Raw genomic sequence first — 19,832 nt, 5'->3', positions numbered from 1 at the left:
CCCAGGTCTGACTCCAAAGTCCTTTCTTTATCCACGATACCAAGTGAATAATAATACTATAAAATACTACATGCAATCACGTTAGGCGTTAAAAGTGCTCTCATATTAATGATTTCATTTGATCTTTACATCAAACCTGTGAGACAGACAGGCAGGCATCATTGTCTATATTCCTAGGTGATGGGCTGCAAGGGAGCATTGTGTCCCATGATAACAATCTAAGTGGCACTAGCAGAGATTGAGTCTGCATTTCCTGACTCCTAATACAGATTTATATCCACTGTGTCACCGCATGAAAGAAAGAGGTATAATTGACTCACAGTTCCACATGGCTGGGGAGGCCTCAGGAAACTTACAATCATGGTAGAAAGCAAAGGGGAAACAAGGCACATTCTTCACAAGGTGGCAGGAAAGGGAATGAGTGCAGGAGGAACTACCAAACCCTTATAAAACCATCAGATCTCACGAGAACTCATTCACTATCAGGAGAACAGCACAGGGGAACCGCCCCCATGATTCAATTACCTCCACCTGGTCTTTTCCTTGACATGTGGGGATTATGAGGATTACAGTTTGAGATGAGATTTTGGGTGGGAACACAGCCAAACCATATCACCAACCAAATTGGAAGGTGTATTGGGCCTGGTCTGCCCCAGTGAGAAGTATTTACTTAATCACTGGCATTGTTTAATATACATTGTTTAATATTGCTGGCACATGGTAACTTACAAAAAAGCAACTCTAAATCAGTCTTATTATCATTTCTAAATTCTCTACAGACAATGTGTTTCTTATTGCCTACATCCTCTGCCTCTGCTGCTTTTTATACCACTGCACACTACCCATGGGAGACCATCTATATCATCCCAACGTAGAGAGGACAAAAACAAAGCTCAGTGAGTGTAAGCATGCTGTGACACAAAATTAAACAGCTTTTGTGAGTGGTAGACTTGGAACTCAAACCCAGGTCTGACTCCAAAGTCCTTTCTTTATCCACGATACCAAGTGAATAATAATACTATAAAATAATACATGCAATCACGTTAGGCGTTAAAAGTGCTCTCATATTAATGATTTCATTTGATCTTTACATCAAACCTGTGAGACAGACAGGCAGGCAACATTGTCTATATTCCTAGGTGAGGGGCTGCAAGGGAGCATTGTGTCCCATGGTAACAATCTAAGTGGCACTAGCAGAGATTGAGTCTGCATTTCCTGACTCCTAATACAGGTTTATATCCACTGTGTCACTGCATGTTGTGCCATTGTTCGTACCCTGTAAATAACAGAAATATGCAACATTTACCTTTCCATCTACCAGCATGCTCCCTCCCTTGAATGGTATTTTTTCCTATTAGACATTCATTGTTCTCCAAAAGAATTCATTCAAATAGACGTACCAGAGCAGAGAGGTTCAGAGCATGATAGACCTGGGGTTAAATCCATGGTCCGTCAAGTACTGACCATGTGAATTTGGACAACTTACTAATCCTCTATAAACTTGTCTTCTCTTTCATAAAATAGGGTTAATCATATTTACCTCCTAGGACTAATTATTTGGATAAAGAGGATATCTAAAACCTAGTAGAATGCTGACATGCAGTAAATGACTATACATTAATTTTTCTATTCAGAATGTTATTATTTTATACTAATATTCCCAATATTAGTAAGAGTAAATGAATTATATTCTATTTCCCAGTCCTCTGTTTTGTTACCCTATTTATTCTGATTGAAAAAGTCTTGTTATTAGTGATGTCAGAAGAAGAAAGGTCCTATTAATATTTTCAGAACATGGAATTTTGAATTAATATAAACTGGAAGAGTCCTTTGACAATTGTAAGCTCTTCCAAAGTCACATAAAGAATAACAATGGACCTCTCTGTGCAGCATTTTTATGACACCACATTTTTATTATAACCATATTTTGAATAAGGACATCTATTATTTTAACTACACAAGGCATGCTGCAGTATGATTTGTAATAGTCTTTCTTAGCCTCACCTATGCAGAATTCACTACAAATGAATTTTGAAATGTTCATTTCAATAAGCCATGAAAAGATAAACTTGCACCATGGTGTCATTTGAAAAATATTAGAAACAATGAGCTCTTTGTATATTTATCAGTATTCATATATTTACCCTGGTACAAGAAAATTCCTAAGTTTTCAAAGAGAGAAGTAGTTGGCCTTTGTAACTGACTAGATTAATGCACTCGTAAGTGCTCAATCCTAGTTTACTGCCAGCTTCCCCATGCTGGGGTCTCTGAGGGGCTAATAAATAGCTTGCTGCTTGGTAATTCAGGTTCCAAACAAATTGAGAAGTAAGGAAAAGAGTGGTCAGGGAAACCTAAATGTTCCCATTTTTAGAGATCAAGGTGGCTAGAGATAGCAGCTTAGTGTGGCCGACTTACCTCCCTAGTCATGGCAGCCCTGGGGTGGGACGGGCCTGCCCACATGAGAGCAGAAAGGAGAGAGCCCAAGTAAGCCTTCTGACATGGAGAAACAGAGGAGAACCTCTGCTACTGGCCAGAAGCTTGGTCCCGAAAGGAAGAAACGAAAGAGATAAGCCAAACAGGCCCAGTTTCTTCTTCCCAAATTTTTCAATCAGAAAAATCATTTATTTCCCCTGGGTCCCAAAGTGGTAGGGGACCAAGGGTAAATAGTCACCAGTTGGCAGTTATAACTGTGTGGCTCCAGAAACTCACAAACAGTAGTTGAAATTTATTTTACAAATTGGGAAATTGAACAAACAAAATTGATAAGCAAAATTATCTTCAGCCAACATCAATGGGCCAATGTGCTACAGATTATGGAGTCATTGGCAGCGTAAGTACACAATACAGTGAGAAGAAATGAGGACTGGAAACTAATATTTATTTAGTGTTCTACTGCTGGTCATCTTATTTCTTTACTTATGAATCTTATCTCAGTGGATGGCATTACCCAGATGCCCAAGCCAGAAATCACAGTGTTACCTTTTCAACACTCCTTCTTTTCCTCACCCTTATGAAATCCATTTCTAGTCTCATCAGTTCTGAGGCCTAGTATCTCTCAGCCTTCAAATGCACTTCCCTGCCTTGAGTTCCAACATTTTTTTTATTTTTGAGACAGGGTCTTGCTGTGTTGCCCAGGCTGGAGTGCAGTGGCTTGATCTCGGCTCACTGCAACCTCCATCTCCTGGGTTCAGGCAATTCATGTGCCGCAGGTTCCTGAGTAGCTGGGACTACAGGTACACACCACCACACCCAGCTAGTTTTCTGTATTTTAGTAGAGATGGGGTTTTGCTATGTTGGCCAGGCTAGTCTCAAACTCCTGACCTCAAGTGATCCACCCACTTGGGCCTCCCAAAGTGCTAGGATTAGAGGCATGAGCCATCATGCCCAGCCCCAACATTTTATAGATGAGGAAATGGAAGCAATGTGACTATTAGCAAAGTATTAAACTCTCAAATGAGGAAGGACAATGAGGAACAGAGCCTGATTTCAGCTCATGTCTACCAAATTTTAAATCCAAGCCCAGAACCTCTATTCTGTGTCCCATCCCTTTATGAATATCTCCCCCACAGCACCACTACTACCAACTATTGCATTATCATTTGAACTGATGTGCTCTAATGATCTACATAACCAATTTTAGAAGCTAGCTTCTTTTTTAAAAAGATAAAAAAGAAAAAGGCTCAAACTGGTATAGATGTTTTCCCAGACCACAGCTGTGGTTAAGAGTAGAGTCAAAATCGGACCTCAGATTTCCTCTTCTTGACTGCTAATCCTGGTTCTTAAGCCATGGAATAGATAAATGAGTTATAATTTGGAAAGTTAGCAATTTGAGAGTTAAATTAGTTAAGGGTTTGAAAATACACTTGGATCATAATGATGCCAACCACCCATTTGTAAAGAATGAGCAGTTTTAACTAGAATTGGGATAGTTTACAGTTGGAAAGGATGCTATAAATCATTAAAATAGGATTCCCTCATTTTATAGGTAATAAAACCAAGACCCAGAAAGAAAATGTATGATGAGAAGTCCAAACAGCCAAACTCAAACTAAGTCCCAGGACTCCTAGTTTCCAATCCAGGGTTCGTTTTATGACAGCATCTTCCCATTTAGTGCTTATACGGAAATAAGGCAGTAAGTCTAAAGCAAAACAACAATACCAGCAGCAGTAAAACAACAAAACCCCATTTAGCATGCCTGTTTACATACAAGTGTTTATTCAAATGTGCTCTAACTCTGACAGTGATTTAAAAATGTCTAAGCTTATGGGAAAATAAAAGCAGGAAGGAAATTCCAGACAAATCAGATCCTTTCTCGTACATTCGTTTAAACTCAGAGAATTGCAGTCTTCTATAGGTAGAAAACTTAGGTGATAGTTTTTTAATATTAAAAAAATCAGAAACAAGGAGTATAGACCAGGTGCTGAAGGGCAGGGTTTAAATGAATTTACCCACTAACGTTCACTTTACTAATTTTCCTAAATGAGCTTTTCCCTCTACAGAGTCTAAACAGAGTGTCTGGGTCTGTTTTTCCCATGTGTACATAGCCAAGTTGCCATCTTCTGGCAAACGACCTTTGGACAGGAAAGGCCCTCTCTCCTTGAAGGCCCATAACCTGCACAAACACAGCATCATCCAGTTCAGGAGCTTGAGTCTACAATCCTAACACAGTCAAGTGGACATGCAAACACTCTTTCCATCCTCATAGGATTGTTTGAATGAGTCATGGAAAATTAGAGTGTCAAATGTGTTTCCCAGCTGATTTCAAGCCTGTGATAGTTTTGTAGGCCCCTTCCTGGGCATAAAAATCAAGGGCCCAACTGGCAGAGAGAATAGAAGGCTGATATACCAGTAAGTCTTCTATGCACCAGGATAGACTTTAAACCATACCCCCACACAAAAAAGCGAAATTTACCTGGGTTGTGGTGATAAGGGAACACATAAAATAAAAGAAGGTAGTCACTTAATCCTAGTTTTCTTTGTTTGTTTCTGGATCCTGCAACAGTATCAGACCAAACTTGGGTTGGAAAGGCTTTAGCTGGCTATTATTTTCATCAGACCCCTCAAGGCCATCTCAAACTACAATGACAAGAAGAAAAAGAAAAATGGTCAAATTATATGTTGAGATTCCTAAATCGTTTGGTATCATTGCTTCATTTATAAAAAGAAAAAACTACACAAATATTTATAATCTATAATTGTAATACCACGACCTATTGGAGGAGGGATAAAGAAATTCTAGATTCCATTTCCATAAAACCCTGCTAAGTGTCTCATTTAAGTAAACCAAGTCTATGTTTTCATTAATTATCTCTTATTTTTATTTACTTTTTTGGTGATCAACCCCATTCAGCTGTTTACATAATTCATACAAATGGAGCTTTAAGATGGCTCCCTTCCTGCCTCTCTCTAATCAGATTGTCCTTCTTCATTCCTTCCTGAATAGAAATTCTAAGCACCCCGACCCTCATGTAAACCTGTGTGCCTGTCCTTCCTACAGATCCTCCCACTATCACAGAATCCAAGAGCAATGAAGCCACCACAGGACGACAAGCTTCACTCAAATGTGAGGCCTCAGCAGTGCCTGCACCTGACTTTGAGTGGTACCGGGATGACACTAGGTATGTGCCAAACCTACCATCCCCCATAACTCCACTGCATGGGCCTGGGGGCACCAGAAGCCCCACAACAAAGCCAAAGCCAAGCCAGTTGTAATTATGTAGAACTATATTCTCACACTCTTCCTTTTTAATATCTCTTATCAAATTCTTTGGGGCCTGCAGCTCTTAAGCTGAAGCCCAAAAGCAGTCAGGTAAAATATAAAAATGGTTCAATGGGTAGCTTTCACCTGCATGTCTTTCTTGCCTGTAACAGAAACTCAAACCCATTCCTTAGTCCTTAGTTTTCTCTGTTGATGGACATTGATTCTGATAATATGGCATTGCACAATTAAAATAGGAACTGGGCATGGAACAACAAACTCTAGCTACTTCCTTTCTCTCCTTTTCTTCCAGTGTCAGGATGGGGAAAGAATTCCTAAGCTAAAATCTTCACCAGTGATCCTTTCTATTCTTCTGTTTTTGAACTCTTAGGATAAATAGTGCCAATGGCCTTGAGATTAAGAGCACAGAGGGCCAGTCTTCCCTGACGGTGACCAACGTCACTGAGGAGCACTATGGCAACTACACCTGCGTGGCTGCCAACAAGCTGGGGGTCACCAATGCCAGCCTAGTCCTTTTCAGTAAGTATGCCAAAGCAGGGCCCAACTTGATGGAATTAAATTGACTTTTCACATGAAAAACGTGAAAACCATTCCGTTAGCTATAAAAGTTCACTTAAAAACAAATAAGGATATATGCACTGAAACGAAAATACAGGGTTCTCAACCCCTGTGCCTAGCAGAGATTTATAAATGGAGCAACTTCTCTCTATAGTCTTACTTCTGATAACTGCCTTGTTGTTTGTTTTCCTTCGTTTTTGTTTTTGTTTTTTGTTTTTTCCTGGTTAAATGAAATAATATGCAGAGAACACAAGTCTCTTTGGCAATGGTCCTTTAAGAAGCAGAGGTGATGTAAAAGCCTGGAAATGGATAACAGTGTTTTTTGTTTTTTGTGTTTTTTTGAAGGCAGTGATAAGTGATTGAGGAAGAAATATTCAGTGAGAATAGATAAGGTGGTGAGAGAAGGGAGAGGCTGGAAAAAGAAAGTATATTTTTAACAACACAAGAGGAAGGGTGGAATAAATGATAAAAACATAATGTAAAATCGAAAGGAGGAAAAATGGTTGCAGAAAGCTTTCTGTATGACAGTAAGAGACATTACTTTTCTGATATATTTTTGGAACAGAGATAGAATGGTAGGAAAGAGGAACATTTCTGAAGACCAGAGAAGATCCTGAAAGTAGAACAAGGAGAGAACGGTCATTCTAAAGTCACTGATGTTAATAGGAGACCCCACTTTGAAGTCCTGCTCTTTAGCAGCAAGTTAAAGTCTCTAACTCCCTACCTTGTTGGACAGGTGACTATGAGCACAGAAACAGATGCCCTCAGAGAAACAGAAGGATGCTAAATGGAGTCACAGGAAAATGATAACATTTGGAATAGAGACACATTTATCAGAATAAGCAAAACAAACCAAAAAGTTAGCCCATGCTGAATCAGAAAGTTCATTTGGACTAAAGGGAAAAGTCCAAAAAAAGTACTGTTATTATTTTGGAATAACAAACCACTAAGTTTGTTTTTCTGCACAGATTCTATTGGAAGAACTGGAAATACTATGGCCGGGAGAAATGTTTCTACCTTGCTATATTCCATTTAGATGAGCCTTCAAGAAAAAAATATTTTTAGAAAAAAAATCAATTTAAGTGAGAGTTCTCTTGAAATGTAGTGTTAAAGCCATTTGAAAACTCCTTAAGATCCAACTCCATTTATAAAAACAACAACCACAAATGACTCTAACTTCAGCTTTTAGTTTCTCATTCGTAACTCTCATTGACTTCAGTCTGTGACAGTTTGATGAGATACAGTTATACAAATGCTGCCTCCATATGAAGTTTAAAATTCACAACATGTTTACTTGTCTCCAAAGACCAAACATAAGTATTCTTTGCCTCAACTAGAGACATCAATATCTCTAAGACACTTGAGAATATACTTCTTAAGAACTGTAGTTACCTGATTCATTCCTAACATTAAGGATTCCATAAATGATGGCGGGAGAGCAGGGGTGCCGGGGGAACCAGCCTCAACTGGGAATTTAAGATTTACCAAATCTAAGTTGACCTGGTTAAGCAGAACAACATGCACTTAAAAACTTAAAAAGAAGGTTGTATAGAGATTAGTAAAGAGAAGATAGAACACTTAGATGTTACAAAAAGCAAGCAATTATACATTTGCATTAAAGTATATTTTCTTCCTATTTAACCTAGACTAAGAACTATGCTAATGATATATTTCAAATAATAAAACATCTATAGCCTGAGAGAGAGGAAAAAGAAAGAGGTTGGAAGGATGGAATACTTGAGGGAGGAGGGAAAGTGCGCATAGAGTTGGTCAAAGGCAATGAGATACTGCTCGTGGTCATGGAAGGTAACATCAAGCCCTACAATACCAATGCCCTATAACAGAGGTCCATTTAAAGGACTTAACCCAGAAAAATTGAGAAATGTCAAGAATCTTACAGAGTTTCTGTTTGTATAATGAGAATCAGGGAATAATCAGACAAGTGTATCCTATCACACTGCCCTTTATGATTTAGTAGAAGTCATCCTCCACTATACATTTGAGGATTGTGTGGTGCAGTGATTAATGATGTACTTCCTGGTGGTCCCACATAGGCACTACCATATTTGTGTCTTTGGCAGCATGCGGAGGCACCACATGCGTCAGCGTTTGGTTTAGAATAGATGTCCCACATTTATGGGAAAGTTAGGAGGTATAATACTTACTGAAAAATAGAATATGAAAGATCATTAAGCTTTGAGGTTAAAAGGAACTATTCAAATTGCAGAATACTGGTGAATCTATTGCACTATTTCTTAGATCCAAGGCCTAAGAACAAACATTTTGGGGGAGAAGCTCTCCTTCTTTTGTAGCAGGAATGGCACTCCCTCCACCCATCCACCCACCCACCACCAGTTAGTTTTGAGAGGTCTATTGTTACAACCTGCATAGCTAGAACCTTATATTTCACAGAGTTCTAAAAGAAAAGAAAGGAAAAGAGAGGGAGGGAGATAAAAGAAAGGAAGGAAGGAAGGAAGGAAGGGAGGAAGGGAGGGAGGGAGGGAGGGAGGGAAAAAATAACAGTACACGTGTGGGTCAATCGTCTATTACTTACATTCAAATAAATGGGATTAATTGGAAAAGGAAGACACTGTGCAAGTGTCAGCAGAGGTAATTTTCCACAGAACAGAGTCAGGAGGGGAGAAATGCTTGGGGGCAGGCGTCTGTGGCCACGGCCCTGATGGAAGCACTGTGTGGGCAGCAGGGTGCTCTGCTGACCAAGCCAGTCCAGAGAAGAACAGGCAGCTCGTGAGCCTCTGCCAGCCAGCGGCAGCAGCAGGTAGAGACCCAGAGCCAGAGCCCCTGAAGAGATGGCGATTATTCATCTTCGTTGGTGTGTCAGTGCATTTTCAGGCATATCCACCACAGTGATGAGCTGACTTGTCACACAGTGTAAACTTGCAGTCACATGCATACATACACTTCCCCACTCTCTATTCAAATACTGATCTCCAGAGGGGTCAAAATCATGGAATGAGGGTGTAAGAATACATTGTATTCATAGTAAATTTTTCCTGAGCTGGTGGAAGCATTCCTTTCTCATTCATCTAGTTCTCCACACATTCTAGCACTGTGTTTGTCAAAGATCTACACTACCTTAGTCGGTATAACCAAGTAATGCCTTGTATATCTTTTTCTTCATCCTTGGGCTAAGCATTACCTTATTAACGTTTTGAATACATTAATCCAATGGCACAATGTATGGGCAAGGATTCAGCTCCCTAGTCTGTCAGACAGGGGGATATGCATGACATAGATGAAAACTTGGACTTCGAGTGATGCCAAGACAAGTTCCGCCAGCTGCATAAGTAACATAACAGACTGTGTTTCCAGACTGATAACTAAAATGCACCTACAAAGGTGATAGATTTATCTTGTTTCATGCTCTTGTTGAGTTAGATTTAAAATAATAGACATGGAGGAAGAAACGGTGATGAGTGATTTAAATGTTGTCACTTCTTATTAAGTGAGTGCAATGTACTCTGCAGTATGTACTATGCTAAATGTTTCACATACATGATCTGATTTTTAAAAATTGTATTTTTGTGTCAGAAACAGGTCTTGCTATGTTGCCCAGGCTGGAGTGCAGTGTCTATTCATAGGCATGATTCCACTGCTGATGAGCATAGGAGTTGATCTGCTCCATTTCTGACCTGGGCCAGTTCGACCCTCCTTAGGCAACCTGTTGGTCCCCTACTCCTGGGAGGCCACCATATTAAACTTAGTGCAGGCACCCAATCAGCATAGCACACTACAGCCCAGAACTCCTGAGATAAAGCAATCTTCCCGCTTCAGCCTCCTGAGTAGCTGGGACTACAGGCATACATCACACCAACCCTACTATGTACTTGTGCTTCTCCATTACATAGAAAAGTTAAGTGACTAGTGCAACTAAGTAAGGCTGAGCTTGAGATTTAAATTCAGGTAGTCTATTTCAAGAGTCTAGGCCCTAAGCCAACACATTATCTGCATTTGCGTATGTGGGCATAAATATTAGGAGATATATCTTGTAAGTTAGGAGGTGAGCAGAATCTATTTTTTTTTCTCCTTTTTTCACTCAACGAGGCGTTTCCACTGTCTTTATACTGCTCCATCCCTTCCCACCCAAGGGCACTGCTTGTGTTGCCTCCCACTTCCATTTTCATTAACTCCCAGTAGCCTGCTACCACCAGGTTAGTTCGATGATTGGCTTCTCTTTGGCATGTTGACATTCTCAGTGAATATTCCAGCCTAGTAGTCAGCGTTTAGCCTAGTAGTCAGCGTTTGGTGTAGGAGGAGAATAAGGAGGAGAATATTCCCACACATTAAAGAACAATACCACTGATTGATTACCTTGTACTTTACTTTAGAGAAATGTGTGGATTATAAAGGTCTTTTGAGGATTTTGAGTACAAAAGAATAAAAATGCAAAAAAAAAAAAATCTACACTGGGCTTTGCTGCATCCGTGTGTAGGAGGTGTTTTTAATTTTCTTTTTAAACTTTAAAATATCATTAAGTTGTAAAGCCATAGTTGACCAAATTTCAAGTACTACCTGAGTAATCCAGCACTAGAGGGAGTCTTTATAATGAGGGCCTCCCCATTTTCTTTAAAAAGCATTTTGTTATCGGAAAGGCTTGCTGTTTAAACATACACTGGATGATGCTAGTCAAGACTTGGCAAAGCCTAGGCCAAGCACAGTGGCTCAAGCCTGTAATGAGCTCAGGAGTTCGAGACCAGCCTGGGCAACATGGCAAAAACCCATCTCTACCAAAAATACAAAAAATTACCCAGGTATGGTGGCATGCACCCATGGTCCCACCTACTCAGGAGGCTGAAGTGGGAGGAGTCCTTGAGCCTCGGAGGCAGAAGGCAGTGAGCCAAGATCAGGCCACTGCACTCTAACCTGGTTAACAGAATGAAGACTTGGCAAAGCCTTTTAACCAACTACTTTTAGATGCCACACAATAAAACAGCTTAAGCTGCTATCTACCCACATGTAGTTTGAAGCACTAGATGCAAACTCCTTAAATGGGCTCTGTGGATACATCTCCCCTCCCCTCGCCCACCCACTTAGCAGGTAAGAAACCAAAGCTGAGAGTTAAGAGACCTTGCTAAGAGCCACAGCATATAGTACTAGGGCCAACCTTATAGTTCTGTTCCCGAAATCTCCCAATCAGCTGCTAAGCGTGTTTTCCTCCTCAAGTAGCAGCTGCCAAAGGAGAAGTGCATAGCACCAAGGGTTCTGCCCTCCCTTAGTTTGAAAATCAAAAGTTGGAAAGTTTCTTTTTCCTTATAAGTGGTATTTACTTCACTTTACACTCTTACAAGATCCTGCAAACCCTAGCATGAAGTGTAAAACAGCAGCAGAATAACACTCGAAGAATAAGAATAAAAACTGGGATGGAGAAGCATCTAAGGAAAGATACGTGAATAGGATGGAATTAAGAGAATCAGAATAACTAATGGGGCGTGATAGGCCTAAGACGATGATAACAGGGTGGAGCTAAGATGGTAATAAGCTGAGAAGCAGTTGAAAGGCACTGGAAGGAGTGTGGGTGAGATGGTTTAGCAATATAAATGGTCATGTGGAAATAACGGCAGAGTGCATTTACCCAGCTGCGAACAGCATGATGAGAAAATATTAAGCTGAGTCATTTAAACAGTCTGAATAATAATAGTAATAAGAAAAATAAAATTCAGTAGAAAGAGTATAATATGGGACAGTGGTCTCCAACTGCTAGACAAATGCTAAAAGCAGTTTAGCTATTTATTTTCAAAGCTGGAAACTTAATACCAAATAACCAGTGGAGGCTTAAACCATTTTTCTACTTGACACTTGTGTAACTAACACACAATTGTTCACTGGGCTGCTGTTGACCTGCTCCATCTTAATGGACTTAGGAAACTTTCATATTTAAGTGACAACTTCAGCCAAGCTGGAGAAAAGCTGACTCTGCAAGGAGACTGAGTTTTCTCAGTGTCCAGATGTATCCAGTGCCCAAAGTCCAGGAAAAATCTACTCTTTTTAAGCATAAGGCACAAGATAGTAGGCTATCAGATTTGAATATGCACATAGGCTTTTCTCATTGTGGTTTCGATTTTTGTTGATTTTCATTTCTCACTGATCTTTATTTAATCAAGCTGCTAGGAGAAACATAGAAAAGTGTGTGCTAATTATGTTACACTATCACTTAATTTGGGAGTTAGCAAATAATACATCCTATCCCTACTATTCTATTCTATATTTCTGAAAAAGCCGCAGAAGAGAATTTAAGCTTAGGTCTTTCATGAGATAAATGAAGGCCATCTTAAATTCTGAACTCTGTCAGCACATTCTATTTATGGTTAGCAGCTTATGTGTGGGACTGTCAGATACTTTTAAGCTAAGACCTTAGTGTTCAAAAGAAAAGTTGTATCACCAAGCAAATTTGATTGGTTAATCAAATTTCGGGTGAGAATGTATTATAAAAAGAGGGGGAATTAAGGAATAGACTAAAAATAAAATTATAACATGCTAAGAATTTATTACCTTGACATTACTCCTATACTGGTATCAGTAATGTAAAGTAAAAACCTCAGGGAAAAGTTGAGCTAGTATTGTCCACAGTAAATTTTTCAAATGCTTGGCTAAAGCTGATGTGAACTATAGGGCTTAGAGAGAGGAAAGAAGTCTGTAGCTGACACACGTTCATCTGTCACGAGCTAAAGAGACGAGAAACAAGACCAAGATGTATCACCTGAATTTGATCACGATTATAAACACCCTCAACTTCAACTCTAAAAGATCTAAAATCTTGGTGGTGGGTTTTTTCCAGTAGGATTCTATATGTACAGTTATCACAATCTGATATTGTCCTCCTGTACTAAACTTTTTAAAGGCTCTGCATTTTTAATTTTGTTAATAAATTTCTTTGATAGTTTAATGTTAATAGGAAGTACAGACAAATGTTTTATGAGAGATATGATCCTGTAAGCATGGAAATTCATCTGTTGTATAATCGTTTGAATAAACTAAACATGAGAAAGATACATATATATAATATTTAAAATCTCCATGACGATTACTATTTTTTCCCCTTTAGAACGTGTTTTACCCACAATCCCCCACCCCATTCAAGGTCAGTATGATTTTTATCACTGTAGCTCTCTTCCTGGGTCATTCTCCATCATCTTTAACATGCAAAACACACAAAGGGGGGAAAACACATTCAAAAAATTCATATACAATATAAATCATTTTTTTCCCTTAAACCTTTTTTAAAAAGCCAGTTAGTTGCTTCCAACACCAGTTGAATAGGCACAGAACAAGACTATTATCTGACTCATCTTCAAATTGGTCAGTAGCTGCGAAGGCAATACTAAACTCAGCAAGCAGTTTTTTTCTACAGTCAATATTTATTACAAGGAACTAGGAACTCACATATTTGGGACACAGCCAGTTAAATTCTCTAGCGACAAAAATACCAATTCTCTGACTGACTACCCTCACGGTTGGAAGTTTGTACAATCTGAATCTGAAGTCATTGGTATTACTTGTAAAAATTAATGTATATACTGCTAAAGGTTAATCAACTCAACTGGATTATAACAAAGATGTTATTTTTTCTTAAAATCTTGGCCAATTCATGGGTTTTTTTCTTTCCTTTTAGATATACCTGTCTTCGAAAACGCAAATGAAAAAACAAGATAATCATTCAGAATTCCTTTTCATAAACTTTCTATGCACTCAATCAAATTAAATTTTGCCTCCTACATCATATTTAGATGCAAAGTGCAGCCACAACTTTCTAGCTTAAGGTTATTTAAAGGGAAATTGGCAAATAAAATTAAAACAATATAAAAAATCTGAAATGAAACCAACCTACCATTGAAATTAAATTCCAGAAAAGTGATTTGCAAATAGCACTCAAAGACCTGAGAAAAAAACGGAAACTAGGCCATGCGGGGCCTAGCGTGGAAAAAATAAATCCAATTAAGCAAGATTATCATACATACTATAAAGGCAGTGTGCTCAGAATTAAAGGTAGAAAGCTGCTGTTTTATAAGTTTGAAGATGAATCATGTTTCATTAACATTTGTCCAAACTATAAATTCTTGCAAACTTGTGTGTAGATATTCAGTGTCAATAATGCAATGTTTTGAATGTATATGCATTCACATATGCAAATGTATTTTAATTATTTTTGAACTAAGGATTGCAAGGTTTCAAGGATCAACTAGACAGTTTAATAAGAGTTATTATCAAATTTTTAAAAGAGGACAAACTATTTTTAGTATGAAAGCTTAGAAGAACTCTGTTGAATAAAAAAAAAAAAAAAAAAAATTCCCTAAAACAATGAAATCTGTTTCTAATCCCAGCCACTAAAAATAAGACTGTTAAAATGTGCCTGTTTTTTAGACTTGACACGATACTTACTGTTCTTGGAAAATATCCCATTTTGAATTCCTGACATGCCACAATTATTTTAACACATTTATGTTCTGGTGTTGCTGCAGAGATTGACATCACTTTATCATGTTGCCGTCTTGCAAATACATTGATATGAAAAACACACACATATGCATTTGTACCATTGGATAGCATTTTCAAAGAGGTCATGCCCCATCCGAGATGAGCTTTGTACATTATCACTGTGACTCTAAGTATCCTTTGTGAGAGCAGTTCTGCAGCCACCAACTCAAATATTTATCTGATCACACATTTTGATATATGTAACTTTCAACAAAGTGAAGCCAGACACCGTTCACAAAAGACAGCTGCCGGATACTGAAAAACAGTCTGGACTAGGGATGGAACACGAGGGATTTTGTTGAACTTCATATTTCCCACAAACTGAACTGTTGATTGGAGAATGACCCTAGTTTGATTTTACATTGTAGGTAGACTGTAGTTAGCTTTCTTAGATCCAATAGTTTTTAGAGAATATAGTTTATCTTATACTAATACTTTGGTCTTCTGCTAGTGGAAATTGAAAAGCTGTTCATTAAGACTTGGGATGGCTGGTGTGAGAGTTTGCTATACAAAGATAGTCCCCTCTTAAGTTTTCTGTTCTTTACAAGGACTTTAACTTCTTAGGGATTGAATCACTTTTCTTCTCCACTTGCCAATCAAGGTTAACCCAAGCGAAATGCAGCTTCCCATTGAAAGAAATACTAACAATAGGATGCTTAAGCCTTTTTATGGTGCCAGTTAAGTACCCAAATATCTATGAGAAGCATGCCTCACTGTGGTCATAGCTATAATGCAAGTTATCTTCATTTAATTGAATATCATATATTGTCACCATCTTTATGAACTCTTAAATTTCATTCTTAAAATATCAATTGTCTCTTAGAGATTGGTTGGTATAAAATGTCCTAAAAATTTTAAGGCAATTAATTTTGTTAAGGTGTTTTGAAAGTGGGTGTTTCAAGTTACAAAGATTTTTTCTGCCTTCCCATTATAAAAAGGAGAAATTTCTGTCCTAATTTCCAGCCTCACAAAGATATATGTTTCATTTCAGCTGCTTTATTGTTAATATCTCTCATTGGAGGATCTTCCCTCCTATCCCCACTCTACATGGCTCATCAAGATGACTGGGGATGCACAGCAGAGTCACAGCATGAATGCAGTCCTAAACCCCTTCAAGCTGTGGTTAAACAAAAACAAGCCTCAATAAATCAAATGCATTTCCCTTGGGTTTCCTTCATCATATTGCTTGATTTTCTGCAGTGATAATAATAATACTGGAATTCCACCAACGGGTAATTTATATTGGCTGTGTCCAATCAGAAATTTTCGAATGTCCTTCCCCCATCTGCCAAAAACAAAACAAAATATAAAACCAGCTTGCTTCCCTGCTCCTTATTTTAAAAGATATAAATAAAATAGTGTTTTATCCTTGATCTGTTTCTGATAGGTGTTTTCTTCCATTAATTTTAATTTAGCTTTATTTATTCTGAAATGAGTCCTGAATTGCATAAATTTGCATAAATACCTCCTACTATATTGCTGCAGAAAATCCACTGAATTGCAAAATGAGGAAAGAATCAGCTCTCAATGTCTGGGGGAACTTTTCTCACTTTGTGAGATTGACATTGTTTCCTGAGGTTTCTGGGTACTGAGCAATGATAACATTTCTCCCCATCAGTTTACTTGTGCCTAGCTCTTCTTCATAATGGAAGTGCGCCCAGAGACATTCTCATATTGAGGACCGTAGATTCAGAATGAAGTGTTGAAACCAGCCTCATAAAATTAAAAAGAAATGAAACAAGGGGCAAGGACAAGGGCAAACAACCGTTTTGTTTATGTAACTCTCAAGCGAAAAATTCCCTTGAGCATGGGGCTCTCTAGACTCAATCAGCCTATCCCTTTCTGATCACTGCCACTTTGAAACAAAACAAAACAACAAATCCTGGAATGTGTCTCACTTGTTTGCCTCCCATCTGATTATTTATCCCAAGTGAACAGCCTTTCCATTCACTAACCCCGTGTGGCAAGTGGGTTTGGGAAATGTTGAGATTATCTTCCAGGTTCAGGCATGGCACCGGGTTTGTTCACAGCTGCTTGCCATTCCATCCCTGTTTTTCCATTGATAAAATGCATTGCACATGGCTGGGTTTGCATGATTAATACAGCTGTCCAAAGCTTTTTCAGAAAACAAAACAAACCCCCACTCCCAAAATTAAAGTTTAGAAAGAAATTAAAATCCAAACCACAAACAAGCGAGGCTTGCAGAAATCTGAAGTCGTCCTGGCATGTTTTCTCCCTAAGGGAGACTGATGCTCCTACAGGCAGGCCTGGCATCAGAACAGCCATATCCTATCTACAGTTAGAGGAGTGGGTGTACCCACCCTCACCTAGCATTCCCAGTAATACGTTCTTGAAATCAAATTCCAAAAGGATGAGAGGTAAAATGGGAGAAAAATTTTGAACATATCCCATGCTGTGAAGATCACTGAATAATTTCCAGTTTCATTTATTTTCTGTAGAATACCATCCTTAGTATTAAAAAGAAAAAGCTTATTTTCTGCTCCTTAATACAACAGTATTTTGCTATGTTTAATAATGGTAATAATATTAATAATAACAACAGCTAACATACGTAATGACCTTCTCATATACCATTAGAGTGTTAAGGGCTTTTGCCTGTATTAACTCAACTCCCAAAACCCTAAGAAAGAGACGTGCACCTTTCTCCCACACTTTTTAATGATCAAAGGACACCTACATTTCAGCCTACCCCTTACTGCACCCAGGCACATATACAAATCTATAGTATATTAATAATCACCCTTGTGTATACATTCATGTTCATTAGATATGCATCTTTCCAATGAATTTTAAATGTTCATCTAATTTGTTTTATGTATTACAATGCTTATAACACTCAGTTACTTTAACGTCCATACATTTTTACAAAATCTATTTTCAAATATGCTTAGCACAGTGAGATGTATGCCCAACTCACACAGATTTATATGAAAAAATTCATCCTTTAAAAACATGAGCAGAGCTATCTGGCATCGGCACATCTAATTTCACACACTTATTCAGGCTGATTTACATATACACCTCTATTAATCATGGATAATTACTAGCATTGTTCCTGTAATTCAGTTTTTCCAACTGTGAAATGGGAAAGAAATTATATTTTTCATGCCCACAAGCTCAAAGTGGTATTTTAAATAATATACAAAAGAGAGCTTCAAGTTCCTAGAAAGAAGGCGTATTGAATTTAAAACAATCATATTCAGATACACATGTGTTTTATAATTTTTAAAATTAGTGATATTTACAGGTATACTCATATAACATGGACACCAGCTAGATATAAGTTCAATGTACTCTTATTATATTTTGATGTATTATGGATTCTAAAGATTTCTGAAATCCCCACACTGCTAAAGTTTTAATGTAGAAGCAACCTAAGGCCAAATAAAAAATATTTTTCATTATTTTCTTACCAATATCATAATATTACATTTAAGAAGGGCTGCAAAATTGCACAGTTCCTGGTTGTGTGGCACACACATATACACTCACACACTTTCAGCAGAGTCCTTCATACACACTACCACATGACTGCCAACCCATCAGCCTAAAGGACCTGCCCTTTTTGCTGGTCAAGGGTATAAAGTATGTCCTAGGAGGGATTTCCCTTTTTAGATACGCCTCTCCTTCCCACTGGTTGGCAGAAACAAGGACTTTGTTTCTACGAATAGAATGTAGGCAGCCATGTCAGCACCAATTTACAACAAAATGATTGGCTCTGATTAATACACATGAAAATTATTGAGTTGACCTTCATACCTAATTCCCTGGCTCCTTTATGGGAACAATAGTCTGATTTCCTTGTGATTTTCATTAGTGGTTAGAGACTCAAGTGGGATAATTGTACCAATATTTCATGTGGAATCAATAGTTCACTCATCAATCCAGTGATTTTGACCGTGTAATAGGTGAGGTTTTCTCCCCATTTCTATGTCTTATCTCCCCCCAACCTCTTTACTCTTCCTTCTACTCTGTTTCCTAAACTGTTTTTCTCTCCCCTGCTAAAAGTTGCTAGAAGGAATAAATCCAAAATTTATTCACATCATTATTTAAATGTTCAACAAGGGCTTGGAAGTGTTATTTCTCTCAAAATTTACACTTCGCTTCAAGCTAAATGACTAAAAATCCTACAGAGTCAATTTAAAGATAGGAGAGTGTTTAGTCCTAGAACTGCTAATATCTTTTCCTGCTTTTCGAGTCTGGATCTGCCTGCACCAGTCAGCCTTTCCCGGTGATCTCCCTGTCCTAAATGCCTTGCTGTGCTATGTAGATGTCTAGAGCCAGCAGGGATTTGAAAATGAATATTTTTTTAAAAAAATCCAAGCTTCCACTAAATTTTAATTTGATAGAAATATTGCTCTTCTATGAGCTTTATAGAAAAAAAAATTTTCAAAGTAACAGTAAAATTTGGGGATTAGGTTTAAGTAATTGGCAGTCTTGTCTTTTTAATTAAAAGGAATAAAGCTGTGTAAGAGGAGCTCAATGAGACTTTGCAGCAGAAAATGTTGGCATGCTGCCCCAAAGGGTGAGAAGACCAGGATCTTGATGGACAGAAAACTGACACAGGCTCCTCTGGTCTTTAGAGTGCACGGCAGCACTGCTTGCTCTCGAGTCTGCCTCATGTGCCAGTTAACATGGGCATAGCAGTCGACTGTGAGAAACATTTTTGTGTGTAGACAGGAAGGAAGTCCTTCCTTTGGGAACTTAGTTCTGGATTCAGAGACTGTATGGAGTGAGAGTCCTTTTTAAAAAGTGGTAGTACATAGAGGAAACAAACAAACAAACAAAAAACAGCAAAAAAGTCTCTTCCAAGTATTAAATCATCAAGATAGTCCCAGCCCCTGACAAATGTCTTATCATAACCCAAAAAGTATGAACCTTAATTTTAACCTGTTCCTTGGCTCCTTTCTCTACATTTTCCACCATATTTACCAGGCATTACGTATGCATGTTCTTTTTGACATCTTTCAAACAAAACCAAAGAAAAGGTTTTGATAGTATTGACATTCACTTCTAAACACTGGTTACCAGCCATGCAAGC

At 38.2% G+C, this 19,832-nt stretch overlaps 1 protein-coding gene across 2 annotated transcripts in view; it reads left to right on the top strand.

Annotated features, from left to right (window-relative positions):
• LSAMP (limbic system associated membrane protein) overlaps positions 1-19,832 on the top strand; it is a 646,019-nt gene that overhangs the window by 599,071 nt on the left and 27,116 nt on the right. The window contains exons 5-7 of one of the 2 annotated variants that reach the window (XM_055259226.2): positions 5,498-5,618; positions 6,090-6,238; positions 13,341-13,376. In XM_055259226.2, coding sequence (XP_055115201.1) covers positions 5,498-5,618; positions 6,090-6,238; positions 13,341-13,376 — 306 coding nt within the window. The remainder of the gene's footprint in view (positions 1-5,497; positions 5,619-6,089; positions 6,239-13,340; positions 13,377-19,832) is intronic. The other variant, XM_055259228.2, reaches the window with a different exon arrangement.

The sequence above is a fragment of the Symphalangus syndactylus genome, chromosome 21 (genome assembly GCF_028878055.3).
Source record: "Symphalangus syndactylus isolate Jambi chromosome 21, NHGRI_mSymSyn1-v2.1_pri, whole genome shotgun sequence".
Lineage (NCBI taxonomy): Eukaryota > Metazoa > Chordata > Mammalia > Primates > Hylobatidae > Symphalangus > Symphalangus syndactylus.
The sequence above is the reverse complement of the archived record's forward strand: the minus strand, read 5'-3'. Positions and strand labels throughout refer to the sequence as shown.